We start from the raw sequence: 14,008 nt of genomic DNA on the forward strand, positions 1-14,008 counted from the left end.
TTCCCTAATCCGAGCTTGTGCTCCGTCTCTAATGACATCGTTGTCGACGGGACGTTAAAACAGTAATCTCTTCCTCCTCTGTTTGTGTTTTTAAGGTTGCGTTTTGAGGCTCAGGCAACATCGCTGTGACTATAGTCCGTCTCTTGCCGCCAGTGTGTCGTTAACTCAGAGGTTCCCTTGTGCGTTGCAGTGATCGTACAATATGACATAGCAGTTCCAATCACGGTAGAAGCCGCTGACTACAACCTTTTATTTTCCATTTTAATTAATGGAGTTGCAAACTGCTAGTAAAAATTCCTTATACGAAATCTGAAGAATGCCTTTAAACATCAATCTTCGTCCGATTTCGACTTAGTAAATTAAGTTAATATCATGGATGTCTGCTTTGCAAATGCCAAGGTGCTTCACTGTAAAATAGATCCTGAAAAGATTCAAACCGACTGTCAACGATATAAATTTGAGCTTTGTTCGTCATATAGGTCTAAAATGTCAGAAGGTTGTTTATAAAGTGCACATGTTGATTAATATAGTTCCCCTCTTCTGAATGTTTGCAATAGCATTTAACGGTAGACGTTTTCTAACACCGGCGTTAGCAATTCCTTTCCGTTCTCTGAAACCTCCAAAACGACAATTTTTTCTGGTTTAAATCTGATGACCTTAACTATCACTTCCGAGCAACATTAAATACTTCATGAACCCATACATGGAACTCCAAATGTGCAATGTTCCTGCACTGCTACAGAGCATGCATTGCAAGGTTTTCACACAGTTTATCGCATAGACTTACCATAAGGAATGAAACAAGAACTGTAATACACTTTACACCGCAGACGCTCACTCTGGCTTGACGAAAACATCCGAACATTGACCAAAAGTTGCACAAATAATTGAGTTTGAAAGGAAAAGCAACGAGGTATGAAGCATTTATAAATTCATCGAATGTATTGAAGTGGTTTAATTTCGTCCCAGTCTATAAAATTAATTTCGGGCCATACTCAGCTCTTGCCGATTAATGTAATATAATACCCGCCTACTAATCAGGGCGTCTGTCTCCGTTGCTTTTGAGTGTGAATGGAAATTGTAGAAATTTTCTGTGGAGCAACATTTAATAATAAAGCGTTTTAAATCATCAAAAGCGATGAGCGGGAGCAGGCGCTTTCGATAAAGAACGGGGGAGTGCAGCGCCGCTGCTGTCGACACGGCCGCTGCCGGTAGCCAGCAAATGGATCCCGGAGCTTTGCCGCATACGGCGTCCAGAGGAGGACAGTCTGCCGGAAATCTGCCGCAAAATCGTTACTGGATAAAATTTTGATATCGGTGTGTCAGAAAGCGAAATAGATTGAATCTGCGCTACCATTACATTCACGTCTTCAGCATTCAGACAGAAGAGGCTATAAAAATATTTTATGCCAGCTGCTCTCGATCCACTGACATTATGAACAGAAACAACGCACGCTAGCGCTAGACCACAGACGTAATCAGCCTAGGCTTTCTCTATCATGGGACAAGTTTTCCTCCAGGAAGTGCCGCAGTCTACAGTGTTGCCAGATTGTGCAGATAACCGGACTTAAGAGAATTAGCGAATTGGCCAGTTTTTTTGTCCCATGTCGCGATCGGCGCGGACTTAGCCTCTGAAGTGGCCGGCCGCCGGTCGAGTTTTATGTCAAAGAGTGTACATATCTGAAAGAAGAAGATATTCTTTCATTCGTAGCTGTCTCCACACTACGTTGTATACCGCCAGAATGTGGTTTTCAATATCCACTGAGCTATATTTTTTTCCTATTTCAAACAATGTTTGCCCTAAATTTAGAAAGTCTATATACTGATAAATGGCCCCAACTTCTTAGCACAAGTTTTCTCACGTTTGTTAGTCATTAATTCTTTGTCGATTTTCAAAATATCTGTGGAGCGAGGAAACTTGATAATATTTAAAAACTTATCATAACATACTTGAAGTTCTCGAATGATTGTTTAAAAACTTTTTACACAGTTCGCATTAAGACCTTTTTTTTTTTTGAAGTTGCTTCATACACACCCGAAAACCTTTTTCGTGCTAGACTTGGGCTCTTTTTCTTGACGTTTATACATACTTCAAATCTCAGTTTCTCTTCAATCATCTAAAAGTTTCATTTGGTTGTTTTCCTGCTGGCATCATTATGGTAATTTGAGCTGCAGTTAAACTATCTATGTAAGCATATACCTGGTGTTTCTGTAGTCACGTTGGATAGATAGCGCAACGCATCGGCAGGCACAGCAGTATAAGCGGGTCACGTGAAGCTTTTCAGACTTGCGGAAACCAAAGTTCGCCAGCTTTAATCGCTGCGCTTGAATACACACGTACTCTTGTGTCTCCGTTGCGGTAGGCTAAGCTGCTTTGATGGTTGTGGTGGATATAGGCGCAGGTGGGCTGGAAGACGAATTTGTGCACGTTTGTTCTTCTCTGCCTGTGCCAAATGCTTTCATGTTGACTGTTGGCTAAGACTATTTTGGATTTATTCTTACAGTATAGGTGATGAAGCCTGTGGCGTGAACAGACCTCTGCCGGATACGCTTTTGATGGACATCTGCACTGATCCAGATGATCCTCATACTCCTAGTCCGGCTATTATACATGAAGCACCCACTTTTTATTCCAGTAATGAAGCACTGCTAGCACGGTAGAAGTAGTTCAATGTGCCACGCAAAGCCTATTGAGACGTTTTTTCTTCAGAATGTCTCCTTTGGTCTGCAAAAAAATAGTCTCGTAAAGAAACATTCTGTACGCATGATTTAAAGAAATATGAGGCAAAATTTTTCAAAGGCCGCATCATTTGGCACCAACAAAGTCACCTTAGCGTAAACACTCCAAAGTCAAAAGTTAACCCTTTCACAGTACAACCTCAAAATTTAAAAACTGTCTCTCACATGTAAGAGTAACTAGCACCATATAAAAATCCTTGTTGATAACGATTCGCCAGTTTCTATCACAAATCAGGAAACACACCCGAATCGGTTCTGCATCTATTCAGGTAACATCACACAGGTTACTGCCCTACAGCAAGCACTGTGTAGGTTTGTGTGGTAAATGCGGAATAAGGTCACTGGATAAGGCAGTCGCTCATTCGGTTATTATCTTAGTTGTGCTATCACCGCAGGCACAAAACGTCTTTGGTGTGGACATTTATCCATCTTAAGGTTTAGAAAGAGGGCACGCTTTCATCATTGTACTTATCAGAAGTAGTACCATTTAATGAACTTCCACTATGCAGTGAATATTCAGATCTATTTACAACAGGCCTAGGGGGTACAAATAATTATGCACTTCACATTCAATTAAAATCTCCTTCAGTATTTTGCTACTTTAGGTCTGTGCCGGTAGCATTGCTCAACGCCCTCAAGACGAAACTAGGTAGTCTGGTGCAACAAACATCCTCACACACAACACATCAAGTCAATAGACATCATTACTGGTAACTTCATGCAGTCCAAATAGTTCACTCAGTAGCTGGGGTGATTTTAAAGCAAACATAATGCACAGTCAGAGATTGACGATAGTCCCATCTCAAGGCCAGAAAAGGGTGGTCAGTTACTCTCTAAATTTTATTTACCCGAAGAGCATTTTCAATTGCTCCTAAACGAACAGCTACCCCCATTCATATTCCTTAACAAAACATTTGGACTGTATGGATATAACGATTTATCATTCAGAATTTATGGTGGACTAGTAACTTTCCAGTGTTTTTTTTCTTTTTCTTTTTTGGAGTGGGAGGGGGGCAACTGATCCATAATATTCCAAATACAGCAAACCATCTAGACGATATATTGGTATGTGACACTACAGGGTACTAATCTCTGCAAATTTCCTTCTGCTTTTCCAGACAATACAACAAAATGCGCTAAAGTGTTACCTACAAAATTACGAATTCTTTCAAGAGCAAGTGTATAGACCACACGTTAAAACGTGAAGAGTTGCAACCAATTCAGCCGAATGAGACAACTATAGAAAAAAATTATGTGCTCACCAACTTAGAAGACCTTCAGTCGTTTCCTGTAAATACCAACTACTATTCTAAATTTATATCAAATGCCACCAAGATCGCCAGACCACATATCTATTTATATGAGAATGGTGCGAAATATAAATTCTCACAGCAGTATCATCCGGGTTTTAAAAAATTAATGCGATATCTAATGTCGACTACTTTTCTGCAGATTTACGACCTGACAGAATGCATAACTCAGGCCATCGACACCTCTCAATATGCGCTGATCAGCATGAACAAACGATCACATACGCATCTAAAACGCTAACGGCAGTCAAACTAAATGACTCTCAAAGCGAAAAACAAGCCCAGCGATTACATTTGCCATTCAGAAATTCCATGAACCACTAATTCCGTTGTTTGGCCCTAAGCACCGACTTCCTGAAATAACGGTCCAATGCTGGGCGCTTCGTAAATGCTTATCTTACTGCAATTCATTATCAGCTGGAGGCACAATATGATGACTCTGATGTCCTATGAAGTCTACTTTTGCGGACAAAACTGTAAGGAAACACTGTGTTTCCTCATCGATGATCTCCTACAAACATAACTTCAAGATTTTTTCCATCCGGTGGCTTTAATTGCCATGGACTAGCCTGAGGAGTTTCCTCTAAATCAAATTATAAAGTACAGGGTTATTCAAAAAGATGGATCCAATTTAATTGATTTATAGTTCATGAGGTATAAACTGTACAGGAACAGTCTACATTCCAAAGAAAGGACAAAGTCTCAGAGCTTGTTTCTTCTTTTTTTTCACACAGGCTATAAATATTCAGTGTGTCCCCCATTTGTTGATTTGCTGCGTAGCTACGCTACTAGTGATATTTAGACTCTTCAAGTCCTATTTCTATGTTGTGAAATTCAGGTTAGCTAAATTGGATCCATATTTTTGAAATACTCTGTATTATCGCCAAACTTCGCCAAAACACTTAAAATAACATTCCTATTCAGAGCTTCACACACATTTTTCTTTAAAAAATAGCATAACATTATGATGGCTCTTATTTTTCAAAATTCGTTTTTCTTTGTGATAAGCCCTAGCCTGTTTCCATTGCACAAAAAAAAAGTCTCATGTAATTTGGTACCCATATGATAAGGACTGAGAAGCTTGTGGATTTCGAAGCATATTTGGGTAAGGGAAAGATAGATAGTAGCTACAGGAAAATTAAATAATTCTTTGGAGAAAAGAGAAGCAGATGTGTGAACATCAAGACCTCATACCGGAAATCAGATTTAAGCAAAGAGGGGAAAGCTGGAAGGTGGAAGAAGTATATAGAGGGTCTATAAAAAGGGAGATAAACTTGAAGGCAATTTTATAGAGATGGATGAGGACACAGATGGAGATGAGATGGGAGATATTATCGTGGGAGAAGAATATGACAATATACTGATAAACCTAAGCCGAAAGAAGCTCCACGAGTAATACACATTCTGTAAGAACTAGTGACAGCCTTAGGAGAGCCAGTCATTACAAAACTCTTCCATCTGCCGTACAAGATGTATGAGAGAGGCGAAATACCCTTAGACTTCAAGAAGATTGTAATAATTCCAACGTCAAAGAAAGCAGATGCTGACTGGTGGGAATATTACCGAACTATCAGTTTAATAAGTTATGGTTGCTAATAACTAATACAAATTCTCTATAGAAAAATGGAAAATGGAAAAATTGGTAGAAACTGTCCTCGGGGACGATCACTTTGGATTCCGGGAAATGTAGGAACATACAAGATCGTATTGGCTCTACGACTTATCTTAGATGATCTGTTAAGGAATAGAAAACCTACGTTTATAGCATTTGTAGACTTAGAGGAAGCTTTTGACAGTGATGACCGGAATACTATTTTTGAAATTCTCAAGGTGGTTTGCGTAAATGCAGGGAGCGGAAAGCTGTTTACAACTTGTACAGTAACCAGAGGGCACTTATTAGAATCGGGGGCATGAAGGGGAAGCAGTGGTTCAGAAGGGAGTGAGACAGGGTTGTAGCCTGTCGCCTGAGCTACTCAGTCTGTACTTTGAGCAAGCAGTATAGGAAATAAAGGAAAAATTTGGAGCAGGAATTAAAATACAGGCAGAAGATATAAAAGCTTCGAGGTTTGGCGATCACATTGTAATTCTTCTAGGGTCAGCAAAGGACTTGTAAGAGTAATTGAACGGTACGTACTATACCTAGGAAGGAGGATATGAGATCAGCATCTACAAAGGGAGAACAAGGATAATGGAATGTAGTCTAATTGAAAAACTGATGGGAGGGAATTAGATTACGAAACGAGACTCTGAAAATACCAGATGCATTTTAGTATTTTGCCAGCAAAGTAACGGGTGATGGCCAAAGAAGAAAGTTCATAAAATATACAGTGTCAGTGTAACGGGAAGGATTTCTGAAGAAAAGAAATTTGTTAACATCGAATTTAGGTAAGTGTTACTACTATTTCACATAAAACGGCGCTAAAGTAAACAGTCAAGCAATTACTTTCAACTTAGTTGTTAAAATTGCTGAATTAACGCTACAACACACTCACGTACAATGTTTCTATCGCAAATATGATGAGAAAATCTATTTTTTTATATGGTGCTATTCGGACACAACCTGAAGAGCAACTTGCATTTTTACCTTTTTTTTATAAATTACTTATTCCAGTCATCCATAAACATGACGCCACACGCTGTCGCATAGTTCAAAGCATCTAGTTATCTAGTTTATTGACTAGGTATTGACAGGTGATGAAAACCTTAGTTTTAAATCACAGAGAATGACATCTCTTTAGGAATTTGTTACTCAAGTCATATTTGATGGAAATATAAATTATTTTTGAGCACATTATTGATTATTTCTGGGATTTGACCGATTCTTACTATAGCCCTTTTAATATTTTCGTGTGATATTACGGCCTCATGATCCAGTGCATTGACTATAGCGATTGTTAAATCAGAAAACAAATTAAGATCAAAAATGCAAATATTTTAAACTGTATAATCGCTATAGCAATAATTCAAATTCATCGAGGAACACAAACATTTTCAATCAAAAAATAACTTTCGCTCTTCACTTTTCGTGACTTACGGCTTCAGTGGCCCAAAAAGATGCTCCTCAACTAAATTGACAATGATCACTGTACCTTAGTGTTCTCTAAAATTGTCTTGAACAAAATCGAGTATTATATACAAATCGACATGAACCAAGTGTCTTTGACATTACCGTACTGACTTTCAGTTTCAGACTGATTAAAAAACGATTCCTCACCAATGGCTGTGCAATTTTTAAATATTTTTACTTTTGGCCTCTCCTTCTTTAATCAATCTTTCCTTCAAAAACACTTATGAGAATGATTTCATGGATGTGACGCCTGTAATATAAATACAAGAGATATTCAATCCAACTAATATTTTAACACAGAACAGAAAATTCCATTTATGAATAATATCATGCAAAGCAGTAGCCCGCCCTTTCCTTGTCTCAGATTTAAATGCGTGGACTCCATAAGGTTGTTCAGTACCACAATCTGAAATAACCACAGGCATACTTTATGCTGCATCGTTACTTGTTACTACTGATAGTAATTTAGCAACCCAATGGACGGCAGTAGCTTGCAATTTCTTATCCTTAAACTGGTTCTTGATTTCAGTAGCCTTTTCCTAGCAATTTCTCTCGGGAATTGTGAATACTAGTCCCGTTGACCACTAAAATTTTGTTACATTGGGCTTCGATTGTAGCTATCACTGCCACTGATCCGACATTTCTCAAAGGCAGCTGCAAGCTTGCGTGTCATGCCCAATCTCAGATGTAACCAATGCTCACGAACGTTACCCCGTTTAAAGAAAAAACTTTGTGTCCTCAGTGGCTTTACTGTCTCCAGTCTTGTGCGACTGGCGCGAAATTTGAACAGAAATCATGTTTCAGATGTAAGAAGAGGCTTAGCAAATTTCTTTTGTGTCGCACAATTACTTCTTGATGGTAAATTGTTTTCCCGTCAGTGTATTTTCCAAGTTAATGTAGTTTTTTAGGAAAGATTTTCTTTCTACAGCTGGTTCACAATTTATATCCTTGTTTCTGCCGTAACAAGTTACTTTACGGTCCAAATAGCATGGCCTATCTGCAACTTTTAGTACCTTCTTTTGTTGATCTAATTCCCTCAATATCATGTCGTTTAATTCAGTGACAATAGATTACCCCTGTTTTTCTTTTGATGATCTTATAAACTCTCTTAGTGAGTTAAACAGACCTTCCATGTCCGTTGCTGTCTAACAGATTTACAAAGTCGTTGGTAAACCTGACAGTTTTTGCTTTTAGCAAGGAATTTTAATTGCCTTTCTAGTTTCTCTATGGTTTCTTTTGCCATTTGTTTAATGTAGCGGTATAATAACATCATTGACAGACTACAAGCATAACACTTTCCTTTCTCACTTACTGCTTTCCTTTCGTGTAATTAGATTCCTGTAACAGAAATCTCATGTCTTTTCAAGCTGCAGATAACTCTTAGCTCCTTATACTTTATCCCTGCTACCTCTAAAATATCAAAGTGTGTACCACAAACAACATGGTTGAAAGTTTTCAGTTAATCTGCGAATGCCATAAATATTTGCTGTTTTTCTTCAGTCTATCTTATAAAATAAGTCTTTGGATCAGTGTTTCCTTACGTGTTCCTATATTTCCCCAAAATTCAAAATAGTCTGCACTGATTTCAGCTTCTACTGGTATTTCAGTTCTCGTATATATCATTGAGGTCAGTATTTTGCATCAGTGACTTATTACACTAACTGACATCTTTCATGCCTTCTTTGCATATGGAAAAACTCATTCTCCTTTAATTTTGAAAATATTTTGCGTCTCACATATATAATGTATGTCAGACGTTCTTCCAAGTATCTCAACGAGAAAATATCATCTACTCTAGGTGCCTCGTTTAGACTTAGGTCTGTAAGTGCTCTGTAAAATACTTCTGGCAGTATTACATCTTCTATTACATCTTCATCTACTTTCTCTTTTTTCCATTATATTGTGTTTATTATCCTTTCCTTTGAATAGGATTACCTTTTATCTTTCCCTTCTTTGTTTAGTACTGGTTTCTGAACTAAAATATTAATATTAACACACAAGGGTCCCCTTTTCCCAAAGATCTCTTTATTTCTCAGGTAAACGGCTTCTATATTTCGTAAAGTCATGTATTTTTCAATAGATTTGAAATTTTCCTCCACTCATGCCAGCTTTGCTAATATGAGCTCTCTATCGGTCTTATTTTTAGACGTCTGACGTCTTTTTTGACAGATTCACGTGCAGCATTTTGATATGTTCTCCTTTGGACACTTAAATTCAGCATCTCGTGTGTTGCCCACGGTTTTATAATGGCTCTTGCATTTTCGCTACTTTATCTTCTAGTACTTTTAGCATTTCATCTCTCAAAACTACTCAATAATCTTCTGTGTGTTTCTAGTCCCTGTTTCAATCAATCGCTGTCTAATGCATCAATTGAAACTGTCGATAACTACTCGTTCTCAGTCTTCTAAATTTCCTTCCTAGCTGAAAAATTTTCAGCTTCAGTCTGCAGTTGATAAGAAACAAATTATGAACAGAATCCACGTCTGACACTGGTAAGGTTTCGCTACTTAAAACCTGGATCTGAAATATTTTTTATCATAATATATGCTATCTGAAACCTTCGGTGTCACCAGGTCTCTTCCAGTTATATAAAATTGTTTCATGACTGCTAACCAAGTGTTAGGAATGAATGAATAACAGGCACTTAACCCTTTCATTTCCTTCCTCCTACCCACATCCTATTGAGATTTCACCATATCTCCTTTCTGCCTGTTACTAAATTACAGTCCGCAATCACGATTAGATTTTATCTCTGTTATTGATCTGAAGAGCGTATTTTATCTCGTCACACATTCATTCAGCCTATCATCACCTGTGGAACAAATTTTAAGTTGTCTTGACCAGTTTTATAAGACTCGTCTGTCAATTGCCACATCCCTTTTTTGTGAAGTAATCCTCTCAGCATCGCCTAACCTAATTCGCCTACACTTCGTTACACCAGTTTACTTCAATTTAGTTCTGGTTCTTGCTCTCATTAGTTTCCTCAACTCCGGAAATTTTTCAGTTTGTAGCTATAGTTTACAAGAAATAAATTATGGTCGGAATCCACATCTGACTCTGGTAAGGCTTTTCAGCGTAAAATTCTGGCACCAAAACGTTATGAACATTGACCACAGCGGAACTTAATACTGTCTGGTGGTGTTTCGGGCACGCGATTCCGAAAATAAAGTACATAAATTGAGCAAAGACGAATAGGCCATCATTCTAGCGGCAATTCTGACTGCAAATGTGCAAGTCCACTGGAAAAGGCAACTTTGACCAAGAATAAATTATTGTGGGCCGGCAACTGAGAACGTGTTTTTTACAAAGGCGTAGCTGGTCGATTATTCGAGGGCAACTGTCATGAACATCTATAGAAAGTGGTTGACGCATAGTAAAACCTCGGTCAGGTCAGAAGATGACCGATTACAGTACTGGTGGATGCACAAATGTTCCCAAACAAACCATTCAGCGTACATTACTGAATATGGGGCTCCGTAGCAGACAACCCCTTCACGTTACCATGTTGACCAAACGACGTTGTCAGTTACGATTGTAATGGACGTGTGACATTCGAGTTTGGATTCTGTATCAATGGCAATATATTACACGATCAGACAATAATTCTCTTCTCACACCAGATCTGTGATCGTGTCCGGATACGCTGCCATCCAGCAGAACATGAACCGTTTCATGGACCCACACCGGTGGAGACAATATTCAGGTGCGAGGGACGTTCATATCGGCTTTCATGGGAGTATCCGAGGTCACCGAAATAGCTGTGGAATTAGTCTGATCTATATCAGATGGCAGAAATCTTGGACGCCATCGGACGCTAGTTCAGCACGCACGAACTACTGGCCCGTAATTTATGTGAAACGCTTGACTTGTGCGTGTACATCTGGTCAAACATACTTGTCCAAACCCACCAAGGACTTATCGAATCCTTGCCAAACCGAGTCGCCGCTTTACTGCATCCAAAAGTTTGACCTACACTTTTAGAAAACTATTCATAGCGTTTTGGCTTATCAGTATTTATTCTTAACTTCTCTGAAAAATGAATTTAAATACTTTCAGGTATGTATGTAATGGCCAACACTTTCTAGAACGACCACATTGATACTAAACTGCAATATCTCACAATATTCATCGTAAAGAAACTGGTGAAAATAATGACTAGATTGCTGGTATCGAAGCAGAAAAGTAAGCAGAAGTGCTAGATTTATGGTGTACTTCCGTTATGTGCAACAGGGTGTGTGAAAGAGGATGCGCTGGTTTGCTGAGTAAAGAAAACGTTAAATAAGGCTCCAGAGAGTTTATTTATACACACGCAGTACACACAGACACGTATAGATTAGTAAGAAGTGGTTCAGCCGATGATGGGGTGAGCCAAGCCCAGACCCAAGCCGAGAGGGGCGTGGGCGATGGCGGGGGCGGCAACGATGGGGGCGGCGGCTATGGCGGGTGCGGCGAGTACGCGCGGCGCCAACACAGCGCCGGGGGCAGCCAGCACTCCCGCCCCCAGGAGGCCGCGCTTCTCTCGCGTCTCCTGGCTGCAAGCAACTGCCACGCAGGCGGCCAAGACAATCACCTACAAAATAAGAGTAAATTACACTTAGGTCTTCGCAGGAGCTTTGCGGTGCAATACAGAGTAATCGACGCCGACACATTAGAAACGATAATATCACTTGTGCAAACATTCAGACTGGATTTTTCCCTGATTGAAAATATATATATATAGCGAACCTTCAATTATACGTTATTACAGTGGAATTCTCTCTCTCTCTCTCTCTCTCTCTCTCTCTCTCTCTCTCTCTCTCTATATATATATATATATATATATATATATATATATATATATATATATATGTTATTACAGTGGAATTCTCGATATTAGATGGGTGTATCTCATAACTAATAAGTAGGTACTGAATAGAACTAGAGAGAAAAAGGAATTACGTCAGATCTTCACTAAAAGAAAGGATTAGTCGACAGGACGCGTCACGAAGCATCAACGAATAGCAAATTTGCTACCACAGGTGATTCGAGGCAGGTATAAATTATTGAGGGGGGTCCGAATTTCGAGTGCAGAAAGCAAGTAACAGGACATTCTGCCTGTTTGCTGCTGTCTGTCATCAAAGAGCAGTTCTTGCTTGTGCAATGTGAATGTAAACAGGAAATGTTAACGATTTTTAATGAGGGGTTCCCAAATGAAATATTTACGTTCACAGAACTTAACGGCTAAGACGGACCTTAAATTTGAATAAAAATAGATAATTACATTTCTAACTTAGTGTATTGCCATATAGACTCGCACCGATGTCTGGACGCACTGCAGCCTATTTGTGCTGAACGACATTCGCTACACATGTAAAAGTTGGTTGTCTAATTGATAATATGGCTTCAAGAAGGGACCAGTCAGAGCCCAATTTAGATTATGAAGCCCAGCCCGACACCAAAGAACGCATTTCATCTTTTCCAATAAAAGCCTGGAATGTTTTGATGGTAGGGTGTACTTTGGCAAGGTAAATATTTGTATCCAAGAGTCAATGACTCCGTATTCATACATATTGCGGAAGGTTTACACCGACCAAATGTTTACAGATTATGACATCTTCCCTTTTTCATTAGAAGAGCAAAGTACTTGCTCAAAAGAAAAAATAAATTTAAGAGGAAACCAATCGGCAGTTAAGGCTTGCTTATATGAGATCAGAAAGTAATGCAAATTTTCAAAGGCATTACATGACAGGAAGTAAACTTTTACGTTAAACATTAATCTTTTAACGAAGAAAATAACTACCAGTGGGCATGATGATAAACAATGTTGTTTACAGTTATGCAAAAAGAAAAGAATAATATTCTTGGATGTTCTGCAAGGTGTGTTAAAATACTTTCCCCAAAAGGACCGCAGCAAGTCGGTCGCAACGTCGCCAGCTTAGTTGCTTCAGTGTTTTAAAATGGCGCGGCCTAACATCAAAAACTATTTCATTCAAAATGACGATGGCCGTGGAAGAATACGAACTTACAAAACATAATGACGCTAAGAGTTTAACACCCAACTGACGTAAAAGTCATCACTCGTGGGACACAACCTGTGACTAAACATCTATAGGGCACGAAAGTGGTGTGGAATATTCTAAGAAACCAGTTTGGCATTATCCTCAGATCACATAAAAAATCTGAATGCTTCATAAAAGCGTTATATTACAAACATTACCAATGTCGTTTGACGTAAACAGTACTGGACTTTTTCTTGAGATAAACAATTAGAGTGGCAGTGAAAGGTTTTGGCCAAATCAGATACAGATGCAGATCATTAAATAAGTTATATACTAGATTAATAATGATTAAATGAGAGCGAATATATTCTTCGATCAGATATAAAACATTTACAGTCCAGGTTATGCTCGCTATCCCATTGGAAGCTGTAACATACTCATATGATATACGAATTTAAGTGGCTAGATGGTAGCTGGGACTGCTACTTACCAGAAACTTCATGTTGTAGGTTGAGAGAGGCGCGTGCGTCGAATGCTGTGGAGTGGCCAGCGCGCGGGTTATATAGCAGCACCGACTCCACACGCAGGGCGTTGGCCGCCGCAGCTGTCGGCCTTGGGTATACCACAGTAGATGACGCCCGTGGTGACAGCCTCCACACTGTCGTGACCTGTCCCGTTCCTACGCTTCAGGATATTAAAACACTTAAGTTTCTGCATTTTGAATTTTTACGTATTGGTACCCCTATGCTGTTGATACTGGATACAACAATCATGTAACACCACACTCCTTTTCATTGTCTGCTGGCTTGGCTACGAGAGGAGTAGTCAACGTGTAGACTGATAAGGATTGTATCATAGCCCGAATGCCTGAGACCAGATGAGATTGCTGTTAGTATACTGACAACGGGACCATG

At 39.2% G+C, this 14,008-nt stretch overlaps 1 protein-coding gene across 4 annotated transcripts in view; it reads right to left on the reverse strand.

The window, feature by feature from the left end:
- The window catches only part of LOC126248693 (cuticle protein 65-like), a 105,112-nt gene extending 91,455 nt beyond the window's left edge, over window positions 1–13,657 (reverse strand). The window contains exons 1-2 of one of the 4 annotated variants that reach the window (XM_049949987.1): window positions 13,585–13,657; window positions 11,396–11,686 (exon numbers count right to left, since the gene is read on the reverse strand). In XM_049949987.1, the coding sequence (XP_049805944.1) occupies window positions 11,465–11,686; window positions 13,585–13,596 (234 nt within the window). In that variant the 5' untranslated portion in view covers window positions 13,597–13,657 and the 3' untranslated portion in view covers window positions 11,396–11,464. Of the gene's footprint in view, window positions 1–11,395; window positions 11,687–13,584 lie in introns of those variants that run through there. The other 3 variants (XM_049949978.1, XM_049950032.1, XM_049950050.1) reach the window with 3 other exon arrangements.
- Window positions 13,658–14,008: the final 351 nt, after the last annotated feature.

This window comes from Schistocerca nitens, chromosome 1 (genome assembly GCF_023898315.1).
Source record: "Schistocerca nitens isolate TAMUIC-IGC-003100 chromosome 1, iqSchNite1.1, whole genome shotgun sequence".
NCBI classification, from domain to species: Eukaryota; Metazoa; Arthropoda; class Insecta; order Orthoptera; family Acrididae; genus Schistocerca; species Schistocerca nitens.